Source organism: Hippichthys cyanospilos, chromosome 1, assembly GCF_059441005.1.
Source record: "Hippichthys cyanospilos isolate Australia breed blue-spotted pipefish chromosome 1, RoL_Hcya_1.0, whole genome shotgun sequence".
Taxonomy (NCBI): domain Eukaryota; kingdom Metazoa; phylum Chordata; class Actinopteri; order Syngnathiformes; family Syngnathidae; genus Hippichthys; species Hippichthys cyanospilos.
This window is the reverse complement of record NC_142369.1, coordinates 22,649,940-22,668,382: the sequence shown is the minus strand read 5'-3', so window position 1 is coordinate 22,668,382 and position 18,443 is coordinate 22,649,940. Positions and strand designations below refer to the sequence as shown.

General features: G+C 39.9%; 1 protein-coding gene across 7 annotated transcripts in view; it reads left to right on the top strand.

The window, feature by feature from the left end:
• grid2 (glutamate receptor, ionotropic, delta 2) overlaps positions 1–18,443 on the top strand; it is a 461,289-nt gene that overhangs the window by 386,678 nt on the left and 56,168 nt on the right. For all 7 annotated transcript variants that reach the window (XR_015865772.1, XR_015865770.1, XR_015865771.1 and 4 more), the window contains 2 exons: positions 1,592–1,730; positions 5,973–6,168. Coding sequence is in view for 4 of the 7 variants with exons in the window: in XM_088415956.1 (XP_088272082.1) it covers positions 1,592–1,730; positions 5,973–6,168 (335 nt within the window). In the remaining 3 variants the exon portion in view is untranslated. The remainder of the gene's footprint in view (positions 1–1,591; positions 1,731–5,972; positions 6,169–18,443) is intronic.

Genomic DNA, 18,443 nt, shown 5'->3' with positions numbered 1-18,443 from the left:
CTACCTTTGCAGACACTTGCCAACCTTCACTCAGTGGAATAAAGGTTTTGATGTCATAAAACATCAGCTGTGTTGTTTGAAGTGTCTTAAAACCTGCACTAGATTCATTGAATATTAGGAATTTTAAGTTAGGTCATTGAAAATCTTGAAATGTACTGCCGGAGTTAGACATAAATCACAGTCAGTGATGACTCAAATCGCTATGTTGAGGTCCTTAAAGGGACCTAAAAAGCACTATGTGTTTATTAAAGACGAACTATCAAAGGTTCTTAAAGAAAAACAAAGACCTTGCGCATGCTATGTATAATAGAAAATAGATGTCTGGATGGATATTTGCAATCCCCTGTCGGATGCTGTGGATACATCAAAGCTATTAGCAAATAGCAAGCATTGCTTATTGGTAGGGGTGTGCCATAAATTGTCGATTTGGAAAGAGGGCTAGATGCATCATCCGATACGTACGCAGTTTGTAATACCCGATGTCATACCTTGGTAACATAAAAGCATACAGATAGAGTGTGTGAAGTGGCTGTAAAGTAGCGCATATTGCTGCGCCCTCAAGCTCGTACTAAAAACACAATGTCAGCAACAAATGCATTGGTGGAGAGAAAGATACTGTGAAGAAGGATGATAAGAAATTTGAATTGAATCAATGTTAGATAGGCAGCAGTGCTTGGGTCTTAAATAGGGAATGGGAAGAAGGGGGGAAAGCAACAATGTGGAAGAGGGGAAAATGATAAAGGGAACATGGGATTACATGGGTGGGTGTCACATTTATTATTGAGGAACTGCTTTCTTTGGGTGGTGTGGGGTGGAGAGGTGGTGTCGGTCCAAGCCTACAGTATTTCCAATGATTTGATTAATCCATTAATGGGTCAAAAATGGACGGCTCAGATATTTGGATAAGTTTCATCTTACTTTTTTGGGTTATGCACACACACAAAAAAGAGAGAAATTGAGTCTTTTTTTTCTGAACAACCTATGGTGGGAAAAAAACAAAGTTGGCTCATTTTGACCCAAACATTGGCTTAGTCCATTTTTTTAACCATAATTGTATAATTCTTATAACCTATGGTTTTTGACGGCGCTATTCTAGAAGTGCTTAGAAGTGCCTGATCAGAAACACGAGGAACCCAAACTTGAAGCCAGTACTATATTACGTTTTTTAGTTACGTTTGTTGCCTTTTTGACCATAGTGAGGATCAGCAATGTGAGGATCCCAAATGTGACAGTTGGGCCTGTTCATGCCAAACCAAACGGGGAAATTTTGATTCCACACGTGGTAACACAAGCTGAGATTTGAACCCTCACCCTCGACTTACATTGAAAGATAGATCAACCAAGATCAACCACAACTCGATTGTGCGTTTCCTGCTGTAAAAAGTCCCAAGTTTAGATCGCAAGATGTTTCACATGAATTGGCCAGTGCACTGAAATCTCAATTTATTTTTTTATTTTTTTTTTTAATCATAAACTGTTTACAAACATTCCTTTCTCTCATTTTGTTCTTTGAATTATTTGGCTCACCTTATTTTCTTTTTCAACTGTGCCTTTTTTCTGTCTTTCCACTCCTTCTCTTATGTATTTCTAGGTGGTGAGGTGCCCTATACCACTCTGGCAACAAGGATGATGATGGGCGTTTGGTGGATGTTCGCCCTCATTGTCATCTCCTCATATACAGCCAATTTAGCGGCGTTCCTCACCATCACGCGCATCGAGAACTCAATACAGTAAGTGCCTAACAAGCTCACGTGTGTGTATGAAGCCATTGTGGGATTTACTATGAATCCATGTCATATCTGTCCCCCTATCCCTTTGCCTTTCGCTAGCCCACCACTGCCTTCGCCCCTTTCAGAGGATTCTAATTTCCTGTTTAAAGTTTAGATCTGTCATTGTACGTGTGTGAGTCTTTGGGAGTGTGTGGACCAGCTAAAGACAAGTGCTACTTGCTCTCTCTCTCTCTCTCTCTCTCTCCCTCTAGCTCTGAGCCTCGTGTTTATCTTTCCCGATGATAGTGTGTTGTGCCGGCACTTGTTTCCTGGTGGCACTCGGAAGCATTCATCTCTCATTGGGCTAATCAGCATTCCGTAACATCCTCTCTGCCCACCGGTGCCACTCTACCTTGGCACGTCGTCGGAATAAACAACATTCATTATTTTTCTCTTGATTATTGTTCATCCGTCTGTCCGTATCTTTGGCTTTTTCATGTATTTATTTTCATTTAATGTTACCTAAATGGTGCTCCATTTTTGTCTTGTCTGCCTGAAAATGTACTGCCATTAACAAGGGCCTCTCAGCTGGTTTCCGTTGGGCGAATTAAGGATTTCCATAAATTTTCATGCATTATCTATAATGTGTTTACTCTTTCGGGGTCATTAGAGGCGTAATTACTATCTCACATGGCCCTGCAGCCTGCAAAGATAGGTGCCAGAATGAAGAAAATTTAAGTCAGCCATCAAAGTGGTCCAAAGAAGTAAACTTAGCTAGAAAAACAACCTCGGGCTATGAACCACATACTGCTTCACCAAGTCACTACACTACAGTGTATAAATGGCCTCCTCGCAGATGTCCCGAATGACTATCTGAGGAAGAACGATGGACAGCAGCGGAAGAAGCGGTCATGTTCGACTCCGTGTCTTAAGGAGAAGTTAGCCGGACCAGGAAGATGTCTTGACTATTAATGGTTTTTGTTTCATTGTGGAAATGAAATAAGAAGTAAACATTCAGCAGCCTCTCTGGTCAATTTCACGCTTGGATGTTTTCCTTCAATTTTGTGCGGATCCTTTCCAGAAACAGCAACGGGCGGCAGCCGAGAGACGGACAGAAAGACAGACAGAGAGCTCAATATGTAGCCAAAGACACAAGAAGGATGCTGAATATTACGGAGTTGTAATTGAGGGAAAGGCTCACAAAGTATGCAATTTTCCCACAGCCAGCTTCATAAAATGATTTCTTTGGCTTTTAGACATGGTGAAGCAGTAAGTGATTCATTAACCATGGTTATTCTCATTGACAATAGCTGCAGCTAGTCTGTACAATCTCCCCTCACTCTTGGAAGGTGAGAAATTGGTTTGTGTTGTTTTTATTGATATTAATATGTAAAATCAGTGCTTCAACTTGGTGCCTACTTACCATGCATAAGAAAATAATACCGAAAGAAGAAATCCAAAATTAATTCAAATGTTAAATTATTGAGTTGTCCACCTAATATAATTGTAGCGTTACTCAATTTTCTATTTCATAAATAACACTTTTGATATACAAATAAAGCAGTGTACAGTGTCTTATATTGATTAGAATACATATAACTATATTACAGTACATGATATAAAGAGTTAAATAATCATGTTCTCTGTAGAACTGAATTATTGTTATTCGTTTAAAAAAAGGATGATATAAAAATGCATTGTATCTGGAATAATATAAAACAAAAAATAATAAAGGCACCAACCAAATAGATGTATGGTCCAAAATGAAAGAATAAACCTTCCTCATGAATCTGATAACTTAGAGGTGTAGCTTAAGTCCTTAACCCCTTAAGAAGTTCTTAAGAATCAACATCAAGAGAGTTTTACTTTGTCTCTAACATTTTGGGCGTAGGCACCATACTTCTTACTTAGTTAATTCTTTCCCGCAATACTCCAACTGCCCTCAAATGACAAATATTTTCCTGGAAGCACACTCTTTTGTTTCCTCACCATTACGTGTCAATCAGATGTTTTCAATCAAATGAATAATTTAGTTGCACACCTTGTTCGTTGGCCTTTTAAGCTTGCATGAGTTATTGAGATTTAAAAGTTACTCAAAATTATCTGTCCAATTAATAGTCGGCTTTATTGTTTAACACGAGAACAAATTAATTGTTTCAATTCCAATTTTACAATTTGGGAGTAAACAAGCAGCATAGAACAGATAGTGTTTCACGGTGGAAGTTTCACTGTGTGAGAAAATGTTATTATTTATAACGCACTCACTGTTACAGTACATAGCAATACATACGCAAGGAAACAGGAGAGGAGAGAATCTCAAACATAATGTGTATTCCCAAAGGACTTTTGCAAGGGCCAACTATTAAAGCTAGTGATTAACCCCATGTGATAAAAGAGCCATGTTAACAACAATGCACATTAAAATGTTCAAAGCCATTTATTAAGGCGGGTCACGGAGATGCTTGAAGAGGGTCACGGGAGGAACCACAAAAGTCAGGACCTTCCGTAAACACAGTGGCGTCTTTGTAAGCGAGCGTCCATGTAATTGCACAGACACCGCAGTCATCAATCTTGCCCACTGCAAAAAATGGCCAGAGCGTGAAGTGCAACTAAACTAGGTACACAATGAAAAACAGTAAAATACATCAAAAAATTTGAAAAAATGTAAACATTTGTAATACCTCTTGCTCCAAGTGCCCCAACGTGTGCATTGATCAAGTGAGCCAATGCTTGGTTGATTTGTTGTTGTTTTGACAAATAGATTTGACGTATGAGGCGCTCCATCACTAGGTAGCTTTGCAAATTTCAAAATGTAATGAAAGTACTTATGTTTTATGATTTTCTATTTTTTTAAGATGGTTTTCTGCTAAACCTCTTTTTTCTAAATATAGGACTAAGAGAGCAGTTTGACTTCTACAAAAAAGATACCAAGTGCGTTTGGCTCAGACGTTCCCATTTAAATTGTCCTTTAACATAAAACAAAGAGATGTACACCTTGTCTTGAAACAAACCACATGTTTGTCACAGGAAGTTTGCTAGTTTAATGCTAACGCCCCCACCCCAATGACATGCAATCTCGCTGCGTTTTCAAAGCCAGTGAATGTTGAGTTCTCATTATAGTACTTCAAGGTCGCACACGTTAGCCAAAAGGTCACAAAGTGTTTTCCTGCCCTTTTTTTGTCATCAAAGTTTTGAACACGTTCAAATCAACGTTCTGAACGTTTTCAAAACATCCTCGCAACAACAAAAAAAAAACACTAAAACTATTGATGAAGGTTTGGCGAACGTTTTGTACACATTTGCAACCTTCAACAAAACTTGACGTCAAGGTACATTTTGCTACCTTTGCCAATAGTTGAAAATGCTCTCCCTTTAGTGGGGAATGGGCTTAAAGGACCTCGATCATGGTATAATTTTCCCTTCCACAGTCAAATGTTAGCATATAAATTACAATTGGCACATTGGTGATTTAATATCTTATTAAATATGAGATGTATGGTACCGATATTTCTAACCAAGAAGTGAAATGCCGTGTTTACTGAAGCCGCACCTCTCACCGCGTGGCAACTTTCAAAGCTGTCCAACCACCAAACTTTCATCCAACCATCCATCATCTTGACGGCTTATCCTCATGAGACTCATGTGTCTCTAGGGCCTACCTCAGCCGAAGGAATGAAGGTGCCAAAGCAGTGTTTTTACTGATATTAAATTCAAGAGCTGGTGTCAAGAGCTATTTTTCCTATTAAATCCCGTGGGAAACTAGTATTTTATAACAGTAGTTCCACTCGCAGTTGAATTATTTGCTATTGATGCCGATTGTCAGGCTGTGTGCTCCCAAACACACATTTTGGCTCCTTTGGCTTTTTCCACAGTTAAAATGTTTGAACTTAATGAATGAAAGGTTGCTGTTTACTCGTCCAACTGTGCAAAATCTCTCTTCCTCAACCCCGGAAACAAAACGAAACTAAAATAAGGTCGGCGTGTCTTTACTCTTGCACGGGTGGTACGACGGCTAACTAATGTCATCAGGCCTCTCGCAAGTCATGTTCCTTTTCTCGGGTGGGACTTGCGCTGAGAGCACAGAATAGGAAAGGAATGCTTAGAAATCCATGAGAGAAGGAAAATAACCTTGGGGGTCTTGAATGATCAGACAAACTATATATTTGTTTTGAAATTCAAACATATTGACAGATGCCCTCGGTCTCTATGTTTCAAGAGTCTTTAGTGATCAACTCAAGCATGTGTGACCTCTTCTCCTGCCAGGTCCCTGCAGGACTTGTCCAAGCAGACGGAACTTCCCTACGGCACAGTGCTGGACTCCGCGGTGTACGACCAAGTGCGCTCCAAGGCTATGAACCCTTTCGAGAGGGACCCCATGTACTCGCAGATGTGGCGCATGATCAACCGCACAGGAGGAACCGACAACAACGTGGAGGAGTCCAAGGAGGGCATCCGAAAGGTGAGCATGCTTTTCAAATGAGCTGCTGTGAATCGAGCGAGGGGTTGCGACCAAGCGGGGCAGGTGTGCCCTGTTGGTGACATCAAACCTATTATTTTGTTGTCATATGTGGGATTGTTGTGCTGTCAAAGTGAAGGACATCAATGTATTTTTTACATGGTTCACGAGTTGCCATTGGTTGCGGCATGCACTTTCTGATTGGTTGAGCCGGTGGTGGGTGGTGCATTCTCTGGATTACGCTCGCTTGATGATTACAATCATTGACAGATGGATGCTTTTTGAGAATGCACTTTAGTCAAATGGCCTTTTTATAAAATGTTTTTTTTCAATTGGCAGCAGAGTTGAAAGAAGAGAGAAAATTAGATGTGGTTGTTCCAATCAGGGTGGGGTGTGAGAATCTGCTTTTTTGTTGTTGTTGGATGAATCCTTAATGACAGCAATGATGAACCTCAGAGTGGCAGCAAGGAAGCGGCTGTGTAGCATTAAGAATGCAATGTGTGTCTGTGTTTAATTCATTCAGCTTTCATTTATTTCTCACTCTCCAGACATGGTTGTAGCTTTTCTCCCTCCCCACTCTTTAACTTTGTGCTGGAGGATAGAAGTGTGTATGTGTGTGTGTGTCGCGTGTGTTGGGGTGAAAAAGTGTAGATTGATTTCTCTTTGTCAGTTGCTGTTTTCAATAAAGCAATCATTCAACATTATGATTGCTCTCCTTGCCCAATGTTACTTGTGTCTCCTTTCTGATAGCGTCTTTTTGTAAGACTTCTCGTTCAGTGTTATTGATTGTCCATTACTTTATATTATTCCTCATTTTCTTAATTTGTTGTCACTGCGCTTATGGCAGGAAGGACTTTCATAAGGCTTCCTATTCGATAAAATGTTTCAGTAAAATAACCTTTAGTAACATGCCTTTTTTAGACCATTTAAATTGGAAAAAAAAGATGTATAATTTAACAGCTTGCTTTGAGGAGTTTCTTTCTTGCCGTAGTTTTAAATAGCCTACAGTTACAGTGAAGATTTTCCCAAAAGTGTTTTGAGTCATATTGACTGATGGTTGTAATCAATAGCCTTGTTCCATTTTATGTTGATGTTTTGCTCTATTATGTTATCTCAAAATATCAATGATTTTTTTTTCCCCTTATAAATGACTTGTTTATGATGGCTAAAATGTCACGTTGCTTTCGTATGCCCTTGACAGCCTGTGTGTGGTCATTCATATTTTGATTTTGCTTTTCAGTGCTTTTTCTGCATGTAATTTTTTTGTGCACTTTTGGAGATAGTCTTATTTTACCCAAATGGGGTCTTTGAGTTTCTCCTTCCCCTTCCGGGAGCTTTGTTCTGGGGATGTTGTTTGGACAATGTTCTGTATGACTTCTTTTTCACCTGTGAAGCCGTTTGAGACTGCTGCGATTCAGGGCTATCCAAATAAATTTGACTTGGCTTGACTTGAAGACATTCTAAGTAGTTCCCAAGCTAGTTTTAGCCGCACCAATGGCTCCTTTCATTTTTTAAGCTTCATTTTAAAGTGCAGATGCCCAAAGCTGTCAGTTATTATCAGTGCATTTCCCAGATTTGTTTTTTTTACTGTGCTTTCTGATTGAGTGACTTAAGTTCCCTAATGAGTCAGGTGTACTCAATCGTTCCCAAACAAGTCTTTCAATATTCCTTATTAGAATGCTCTTTTACATGCAAAAACAGAGGAAGGAATAGGCAATAGAGAATCATTTTATTACGCTGCTCTATAGCACCACCTGTTGCGTTGGCATGCTGTTGACAGCCTGCACGTGTATTTTTATATGGATGCAAATGTATTTGCATTTTCTATGCATAGTTTAATTAATGGTGGTCATGTCACGTTTCTCCCAAAGGGCCATCACTTAACTGTAAGGGTATAAATAAAAACGTTTGTGGATGTCCTTTTGAATGGAGTTCACTTTAATTAACTACTCTTTCAAAAGGTCTGAACATTTTTACCTTGAGTCTTTCGGGGGTGAACAAATGTCTTCATCCGAGGAGCTTTCAAGATGTCCTCCAAGGAGTTTCATAAGCTAATTAAAAGACCTCATGTAAACTTCAAAATGCGAAGCCTTTTTTCATGTTTCTGACCGTTACCTTGAATAGCACATCACTGGCTTGAGGCTATTTGGCCATGATGTCATTAACACTTCCTCATGGACATCTATCCGTGTGATATATTTAGACGTGTGGCGAGTCCCCGCCTGTTTGTTGTATCTGAGTCCTTTGAGACCTTCATTTCCTTCTCTCTTTTTTCCTTTCAGGCCTTTTATGCCCTACTCGCTTCCACAATAAACCTCCCTCCGTCAGTTGTCTCCTGAGCTCGATGGATTTTCTCCCCTTTCACTTTCCGTCCCCCGCAGCAAAATATTATTAAATGTCAGAACGGGTCAGCGTCTCAGCTGTCTCTAGGTGTCTCATACACACACAAACTCTCACACAAGCATCCCCATTCATGCACAAATACATAATTGAATGTGCAAGCAGACATCTGTAGGCTTTGCATGGTAGTCATACATAACTGAGACTATGGGGGGGGTACATAATTCAAGATTACATCTCACACACTACTGAAATACAATTTTTGTTTCAGTAATCATGTTGTGTGGGTGTGTGTGGCTGTGCGTATGTATGTTTCAGTATGTTATATGTTCAGCATTCAAGTCCAAGTTTTAGGCACCTACCTAACACATCAATTGAGATGCTGTCATTTGGTGAAACTGATGGATTGGCTGTGTGTTATCTGCATAGTCATGATAGTCAGAGATATTCACTCTCACAAAAATAGTAATATATGTTTCATTTGTGTATGTGAAAAAAATATGTTGTACATTTTTAGTACATTTCAATAGTACGTTTACAAAATGTTTTTCTGAATGACTGTATGTACCCAACGATTCCTTATATAAGACAATGAGAAGCACACAGGGCTGCACCATGGATTCAAGATTCAAGAGTTTTATTGACATATGTATAGTATTATTATACCACACTATTAAATTCTTATTCTGTTCACTTCACCGAGCAGCAGCACATCATGTCGCGTGATCTGTCAGTCACTGAGTTCAATGGAGCTATTTGTGTTTCACCTTTAACGTCATGTCTCATCCATAAGATGACTTGTATGATAACATACTATTTAAATTGTCAAGCTAATTGAATTAAAGGCTACAGAACAGCTTTCTGTTCACGGTGATGAGGCACGTCATATACGGGTGGTGGGCTGCAAATGGTCCCCGGGCCGAAGTTTGGACACCCCTGATTGACATGCTCACTGTTTTTACACTCATGATACAGGTGCCCTCACACTTAAGATGCTGCACACCCACTTGTGATATCAATAACGCACCTCCATTGGCTTATGTGGCATAAGTGAGAATACCTGACAGGCACTTTCAGAGCCTACGATGACTGCAAAGTGATTTTGGGAGTTGAGTGGATTGTCAGTCCAAGTGATTTTCTGTCGGTGTGACCTTGTACTGCACTGGGTGAAAGTGTCACTCCAAGCCTTTGCCTTTGTGTGTTTGTGTGTGTATGTGTATCATCAGCACTCCCAAGTATTTTGAACATGTATTGCAAGGTCATCTGAGGGATTGGTGTGAAGTCTTTGAGTGCTGACCGCAACCGTTTTGCCAAATTGAGCAGAGACTTGATGGAATGGATTTTTTTCCCCTAATTTCCACTCGAGCCATGCGGTAAACGATGGCCAATGAAGCTGCTCAAATTGGCGTGCCGGATTGGAAAACTGGGAGTAAAACACCTCATACATAAATGTGTATGTGCATATTCAGTCAAACTGGTTCTTTTTGCCCTTTTTTTTATTTCTAAAACCCGCCCTGTTTTATAAAGAGCACTTTTCAGATGAATTATACCAATCGACAGCGTTTGGTGTTAAGTTTTTTTCACGAGCATTCAATTCGTTCATCAGCAACTCGCCGAAGCCGAGAGAAGGGGGCGGGAAATAAAAAGAGGGAAAGTGGCAGTCCAACGGTTCTACAAAATGTATGAGTATAAAAATGTGTCTTTAGACGGCTTTTGAACATTTCTACCCAGCTAGCTGGTTGAACTTTCATGAGTAAAGCATTCTAGGGTACTGATGCTCAAATAGAAAACACCCTTGATTCGCCGGAATTCGTTTTAGCTCTCGGGGTCACTAAGAAATCGGCATCTTTCGACTGAAGGTTTTGGGACGTAACATACACTATTACTAAGTTGATGAATGAGGAAGGTGCCAAGCCGTGTAGTATTAACAACTACTCCATAGCAGGACAACACTGATATCTATGCATTTGCCCCCTGATGTCCTCTCCCTAATGTTAGACAGGGCGCGTTTTTGTGTTTGATGGTTGCCACTGCACTAATGTGCCCAAGTAGTCCATTAAGTTAATAGGAAAAAGAATTTATGTATTAGTAAAAACTTGAAAATGAAAACCCAACCAATATGTTCTGTCTTCCATCCTCTTAAATCTGTTCTCACCTTCTTGTTCCCTCTTCTCCTCCATTTGGAACATATCCATGTAAGTAAAACCCCTGAGAGCCCATTTCCGTCTTTTCTTACTAAATCATCTACAAAACATCCATGTCCCATCACCACCCACTCCCCAATGCAGTAAGTACTTGAAGTGCTGCCCGCTGAACACATTTTGTTTTGCCTTTGGTACGGATGCCACAAGACGGCGGCAAATATCTTTTGTTCTATTGGACAACCCTGCGGCTTGACTTGAATGAAACATCTTCCATCAATTCAATTAAGAGCTTACCACCAAGATACATTCACTGTACATAGCACCACATCAATATTTTTATATTAAGTATCCGAAAACATCAAACAGGCAAGTTTTTCAACAAACAACCCAGAATAGGTTCCTCAAAAAATCTATGAGCTCAAAAGAATGAAATAAGCAAGATTCACGAATTAAGTTTTTTTTTTTTTTTTAAATATAACTAATGTTCTTTTTAATAATTCACCTTTTTTTGTCACTATGCAATGTTACTTTTTCTTTTTTTTTCTTTCTGTGCGTGCACTGATAAGAGATTTTGTATGTGTTTTATGTTGTGCTAATTAATAGGGGTGACCCAAAAAATCGAGTCACATAAGAATTGGAATTTGTATTTACTATGATTTTAATCATTTTAAAACATCACAATAGCGATATTAAGCATGAAAAGAAATCGATACACTTCTTTCCTGCTTCACTTTTTTTGTTTTTGTCCACTACCATACCACGTCAGTGGTGTGCTGTGTAATGATGTCACTATTCAGCCTGTTCTGGAAAGTCACAGATCCTTGTACAATTCACAACAAACAAAGTGGAGGACAGACACCTTCTCCTGCCCAAGCCCAAGAGGGAGGGCTATAGTCAGTGAGAAATGAGAGCTTTCAAAATCTTCTCAAAATCTTTCATTGTTCACTCAGTCTATTATTGCTTGCTCAATGCATTTTTCTCTGCTCAAAAGTCAATATTGCTCGCTCATAATATAATTCCATACAACATCAGGAAATAAGTAACCTAACCGAAAACAAATATTCATATGGAACCGATAACAAATGGTCCATAATCAACACAACGCAAATCTTCAGCATGTCCACAAAATAAAATAAAAATAAAACAAGACAATATACAAAGCAATGTATGCAAACTCCAAATTAAATCACGCACACATATTACTCACATACGTTGTATATGAATGAAAATACTGTCTATACTATACTAAATAATATGTTACAATCGTGATTGATAATGCTCACGATATGCTCTGAGATGAACAAACTGACACTCGTTCCATGCTTTACCCATACGCTCACTTAAGCTCATAGGTCTCAAACTCCAGCACTCGAAGGCCACAATCCTGCATGGTTTCGATCCTTCCGTCTTCTGTCTCCTTCTGTCTTCCTGTGAAATGACAATGTACCGGTTTATTTTTGTTTCATCATATTTAATACTATGAAAGCTGTCCAATTCATAGCTAGCCTCGAATAATAGTAGTTGCCCACGTTATTATTTATTTATATTTATTTGTTTTTATTATTTTTGGGAAAAAGATGTTCCTTGCAAAAAAAAAAACTTGGTAAATGTTATCAAAAAGTTACTGTTTCACTTTGTTATTCCGAATCGAATCGCAGACCCCAAACTCGGAATCGAATTGAATCATGAGACAAAGATCCCCAAATCTACTAATTCATCCAAAACGTTTTTCCATGGGTATCATTTTTGTTTTGCGTTTGCTATTTTTAAGCACCCCAATTCAGTTTCTACTCTCACTTTAACCAGCCTTTTTATCTTTACTTCTGCCACCTTCTACTACTTTTCATACCGCACATTGCAACTCCACCGTCTTTACTTGTTCATGCTGGACTCCAACTTATGTTAAGATGGCACTCAATCCAACCCCTACCTCTATCTCCAACCAGAGAAACAAGTCTCGGCTGATTTGGCTTTGCCGTGAAATCTGCATCATCTTTTTCAACATCACTGGATTCATTATGGCAAATTGTTGAAAGCGTGTAGTGTCACATTATACAGCTCCTTACTTGAAATTTATGTAGTGGAGGTGAAGAAATGATGGCACTTTATCATAATTTCTGGAGTCATTATGCTAAATGGGCAGACGGTGATAAGGGCTACATTATGGGAAAGGCAAATGAACTTGTCACGCAATAGAAGTTTAACACAGGACAATTGCTAATGCTATATGCAAATGCACTGTGTAAAAAAGTTGAATTATCATGCTCACGTTATAAGTGATAAACACTCTCTGAATGCTTCATTAATTATTCCTGATTGAGTCATTCATCAATTTTCTGTCGCCCCGTTCTTCATCAGGATCATAGTGAGCTGGTCACATTAACCCCGACGCACCTATTGAAAATATTAAATATAAACGCCACGTTTTTTGGTATAGATGGGAGAAAAATGATTGGCTGAGATTCACATACGATCACCTCTAGTCCATTAAGCTGCCACCACACTCGAAATTCGGATTTACTACGTAACATCTTCCCAACGCCCTCTTTCGTCCTTCCCCGTACTCCGCCCGTTGCGTACTCTCACTCACGTGCGAGGTTCACTCGGAGACTGCTGTTTGAAGCACTTTCCTCAGCAGTCAAGAACTTGGGCAAGACTGGCGAGAAAATCAGTCAATCAGGTCATGGGTCAAGACACATGATTGGCTCCCAGCGCAACATCCACCAATGATAGCCAGAATTGTAATCCACTCCTGCCTAGGAATTATAATCCACTTATGCCCTCATTGGCCTATGTTGCTTTGGAAGCCAATCTTGCATTTCTTTCGGATGGATGGATGGATGGATGGATGGATGGATGGATGGATGGAAGGAATTCATCGAAGTGCTACAAAACATATGCGAAGCACCGGCGGTTGTCACTCGGGGAAAAAAATGTAATATGCCCACTTTACACTTGTCAACGGCAAGTGGCAAAAGGGCAACCAACTGAGATGGATTAAAGTGGGTGGATTTTGTTGCTTAATTCATATTAACCAATAATGTAGTATATTGTTGCTTAATGATCATAATAATATAGTATAATAATACTATACATATGGCAATAAAACTTGAATCTTGATATTTCACAAACGCATTAATCTAAATACTGTTTCGAGACTAATGGCGCCGCATACATTGTTGAAAAGAGATGTTTTGGCTGGTGTGTGCAGTTGGGTTAAAACTATGTCAATATGGTCTGATTTACATATCAAGCAGTCACTTTAAATCTGTATCACTGTTGACTATGATTTCAGAGAGCCGAAAAAGAAGCCTTTGTCGGCCACCCCATGGACAAGCTCGGCAGCGTCGCCATCGTAGCTGTCAAGCAGCGTTTGTGTGTCATTGCCCAGCACGAGTGTGCTTGTCTCACTGGTGTCACTGTCAGCGTCCTTTTAAAAGCTGCCTTCTGCCGATGACACTTCGGTCCAAGTTGCCAAGGTTACGTTTTGCGGTGGCCTTCTGTGTGGCTGCGACAGTAGCAGAGACCCAGATCGCCCTCAAGCTTTCTCATGAACAAAGGTTTATTTTTGAAAGATGTCTGACGCTTCTCAACTTGTATCTGACACGATGAGTCTGATTAGATTTATGAAAATTTGCATCTGATTCATCCTGTTTGTAGTGTCTTTTATTGGACGGTAGTGAAATCTCCACAGAAAGCCGCCTTGATATACATCTGCCACTGTTCCTGATTACGACCGCGCACAATTTCCTTTGCAATAATTCAGCCTCGGCTAAGACCAAATACCTTTTTGGCATTTCTATTTTCTACAAGTGCAAATCACCCTGACGGCAGATGGAAAAAGAAGAAGAAAGAAAAATCAGCGAGAGAAAGCTCCCTTTCCAGCAGAGCGATAGCTCATTAGAATTCCACACAACGAGCTCAAACAGCAAACATATTTCCCCACTGTTACGATCCTGTGGTTATGCGCGTGCAATGACTGCGTTCCTGTGTTGATACTAAGATTTGGGCAAAAGGCAAACGAAAAAGCAGCAAGCTAGAGGCGAGTCTTCCTATTGAAAAAGTGGGAGATTGTAAATATTGATGAGGCGTTTTTGAATAACTTGGCCATTTGTGGCAAAATGGAGAGTGAGGGCACTACACTGCTGGAGATGGGATGGGATCACTGCACCAGTGAGGGACGTGTTTGCTGTTTAAAATAAACAAAACGGTGGAACAAAGAAGCCAGTAGTGGGTTTATAGTGAATACGTTTGGATTGGGAGCCAATCTGCGAATTCTGACTCATCTCTGACTCAACAGCGAAATCACTTTGTCTTATCGGTACGTCACCACCATTCGGATAACCTCGTCCTCTCCTTTTTCTCCCTGAATATTCTGAACTCCTGTTTCAAAGGCTGCATTGTGTTAAGTGGATCGAGGAAATGTGCCTTAGTGTGACTGGAGCACAACCTATGATAGGTGGTGTCTTGTTTGACTTCTTTTGACAGCACCCACTATATACGCAGAAGTACTCTTTCCGGGGTCTACCGGATGTCGCACATTTTACATGAATTGCATTTGGTCAAGCTTCCCTTTTTATGAGCCTCATTTGTTGTTTTTCCACTGACTAACTGCATCTGCTCCTTCACATCTGTTTTCATTGCCTCTTCCATATTTTTGTATTTACTCTAATGCTATACCCTTGTAATAAGGTAATATGCTTACATTTGTAATAATTACAGCATCTGACAGGCACATCTCTTACGGTCAGTGTAATGAACTCACTGTACTTGGGATTTTGTTGTGCATATTTTCAATGACTACAACTTTGTTGTTGTTGTACTTCCCTATAAAATGCTGCACTAATCATGAGAGCTGAGCCGAGATAATGCAGAAGTGGTGGAAAAGTAGTTTTCCTCATGGAGTGCTTCACTGTTTCTGACATGCATGTTGCTGCGATTTATTAAAAAGATCAGGAAGAGCGGGACACAATCAGAAAGAGAGGGAACGCAGTAAAGGGAGAGTCTATATATTATGTGCATATTTTAAGACTTTTTATATAACTGATATTTCCATTTTGGTTCTCAAAAACTTTGTGTGGACTGACTTATCACCAAATGTTCATTTTAAAGTCACTGAGTGTTTTGGTGCTTTCTGCCTAGTAATACACACAGCACATAGATCAGTCCACATTTTTTTTTCGCCACCAAGATTTTAAGAGATGAAATTCCAGAATATTTGATGGCATCTATAAAACTGCAATGGCCCCGCTTAATGCTCAGTGCTTGTAAAAGTGGCCCTTGGCCAAAGCTTCTAAACAGCCGTTGCCCTCCATGAACACGATTCATTTAACAGAGCGACACCTTCCATTGCCTATGCACTGTATGGACAAATAATTTTATCTATGAAAATTAACTGTTATATTTTCCTCATTATATCGCAGCTCCATTCTCAGGAAATCACGAGGGTTTTTTTCTCGTCGTATTACAACTTCAGTTTTGTATAGTTGCGAAAACTTTTTCCACTTAATTTTTGACACTTCAGCACGTAGTTTTTCTGTTATCCTTACATTGATCTAATCGTCTTAAATTATTATAATGATGTATAATTAATCTGTTAAGAGCATAGGAGTCACTTTGATTAGCTAGGAACCGTTTCCTTCCAATGGTGGCAAACTGCACTTTACATTAGTGCCCTAATTCGCTCGTTAAATAGCCACTTGGAATTGAAGATTGTTCCGACGGCCCTGACCAGATTCAACGTGCTGAATCCTTTTCCAACACCCAGTGACGAAGGTTGGCGTTGCGCCTGTTTCGCAACACCAAGCTAATGGCACACGCCGAGTTCCAATCGCTGCCCTTTCACTGACCTAGAAATTTCTGACTTTGAAATTTAAATACTTACACTGTTATTAATATTATTCACTTAGTATTGGTTGCGGTTTAAAACAACTAAATGGCTTTATAGAAACAAAGAAAGAGGTCAGTCATCCTGTATCTGCACCTTTTTCCAGTTCAAATTTTTACTCAATTAATCCTAAAATGATGAACGTTCCGGAAATTGGATGCCAAAGCCAAACAATACAGTGCCTCTCACAATCAGACTTGATTTCTCAGCCTTATTTCTATTTCATGCCAGCTATTGTTCAAAAATAGGTACAATAAGTTGTATGATTATTTCTCGCTATTTGGCAAAATGCGGGAGATTAGATTTCACACTTGGTTTGTCTTGGGGGGGCAGACAAGGCAGGACGCAGCAATGCAATTAGTCCAATAGACTGCACAATGAGCCGCACTGGCAATGTTTGACAACGGGATTAATTTGAGACCCGATGGCCTCAACTGTAAGATAAGAGATCCGCAGGCTTGACCGAAAGCGAAGCATTAGATAGCTATCTTAATTCCCGAGATGAAAAGAATGAAAAAGAGGAATGGAGGACAGAATTTCTATTGGGACAATATCGTACACAGAGTCTGTCTCGCGCCCTCGTTTGTCTTCACTTTCTCGAAGCCTTCTCTCCTGCTTTGTGCTGTCATCTCTCTTTTGTTTTCATCATCTTCCCATTTACCACTCCCCTCCTCTCTTACTGCCGGGCTCAGAGCCGTGGTCAAGGTGTTCCCGCAGTGCATCCATCTTTCCCATCGCAGCTTGCTCTCTGTCCTCTCATTTCCTCGCGGCTCACAGGGCAGCCACGCCAGGCGTCTTTATCTGTGTCCGTAGAGGAGGTAACGGCCTGGTGCCAGCTACTAATGGACTTTTTGGAAAAACCACACATAGCTATACATCACACGGCGCGGAGAAGGCGTCGGCGTGCCGGGGCCGAAGGGAGTGTGTACTCGCCCGACACGCACGCACACACTCACAAAGAAAAGTTCTTTGACAACGACATAGAAAGTCATTGTGGGGAAATGCTGAAAAAGGAAAGCTAATGTGATCAGTAGTGTGACTCCATTTACACTAGTTTGGTCTACCCTGAAAACACTAGGCAAAGACCTCATAAGACTTACCTGATTAATCCCCTGCCTGTACAGTAAGTACAGTTATGTCCAGTGCAATTTAGGGTACAATGAACCCACACCTAACACTATACTCAAATAGAGCAAATATGACTAGAAAAATGGCCTTAAGTCTGAATTTTGCATAAAACCTTGTGCAAAGACACTGAAATAAAGCTTTCAACATAATTTTCCAGAAAATGAGAAATATACGACAAGCCATCAGTTGGTTGAACTGCAAAGCCAGTCCATAAAACTCCTATCAATCACTCCATCTAAAAATAATTTAAGATGATGTCATCAGGCAGCCAGACATCTTTTGTTCTATGTGGCGCTGGAAAAACATGAGTCACACCTCTTTGGAAAAAGTCAAGTTTGCTACAATATTACCTTGGTGGTGATGCATCCATTTTTTTTTTTATTCCTCGTAAAATTCCAAGTAATAGAAAATCACAATCTTCTGTCACTTGTAAGCTATTTGCAGGTCTGCTGGATATTAATGTGATCCTTGGGGGCTACCTGGTAACCGCATGCACTGGTTTTAAGTAACTTCATTCATTCATACATTTTTAAAGAGAACATTTTTTTTTTTTTAACACCTTGTCTCATGGGAAAGAGGTAATTGATTATATACCACACAATGCTGTTGCACGTACTCTGCCACCATGAGTATTTCCCCTCATCTATCTCCAAGTAAAATAAGGACATTTTTTGCTAAAAATATTGCTGAACTACAATATGTGAAGCATACCATGAAAGCATATTTATCCATGCCAGGTGCTGGTAGGGCTTTGAACTCTGTGTCAAATCCAATCTATG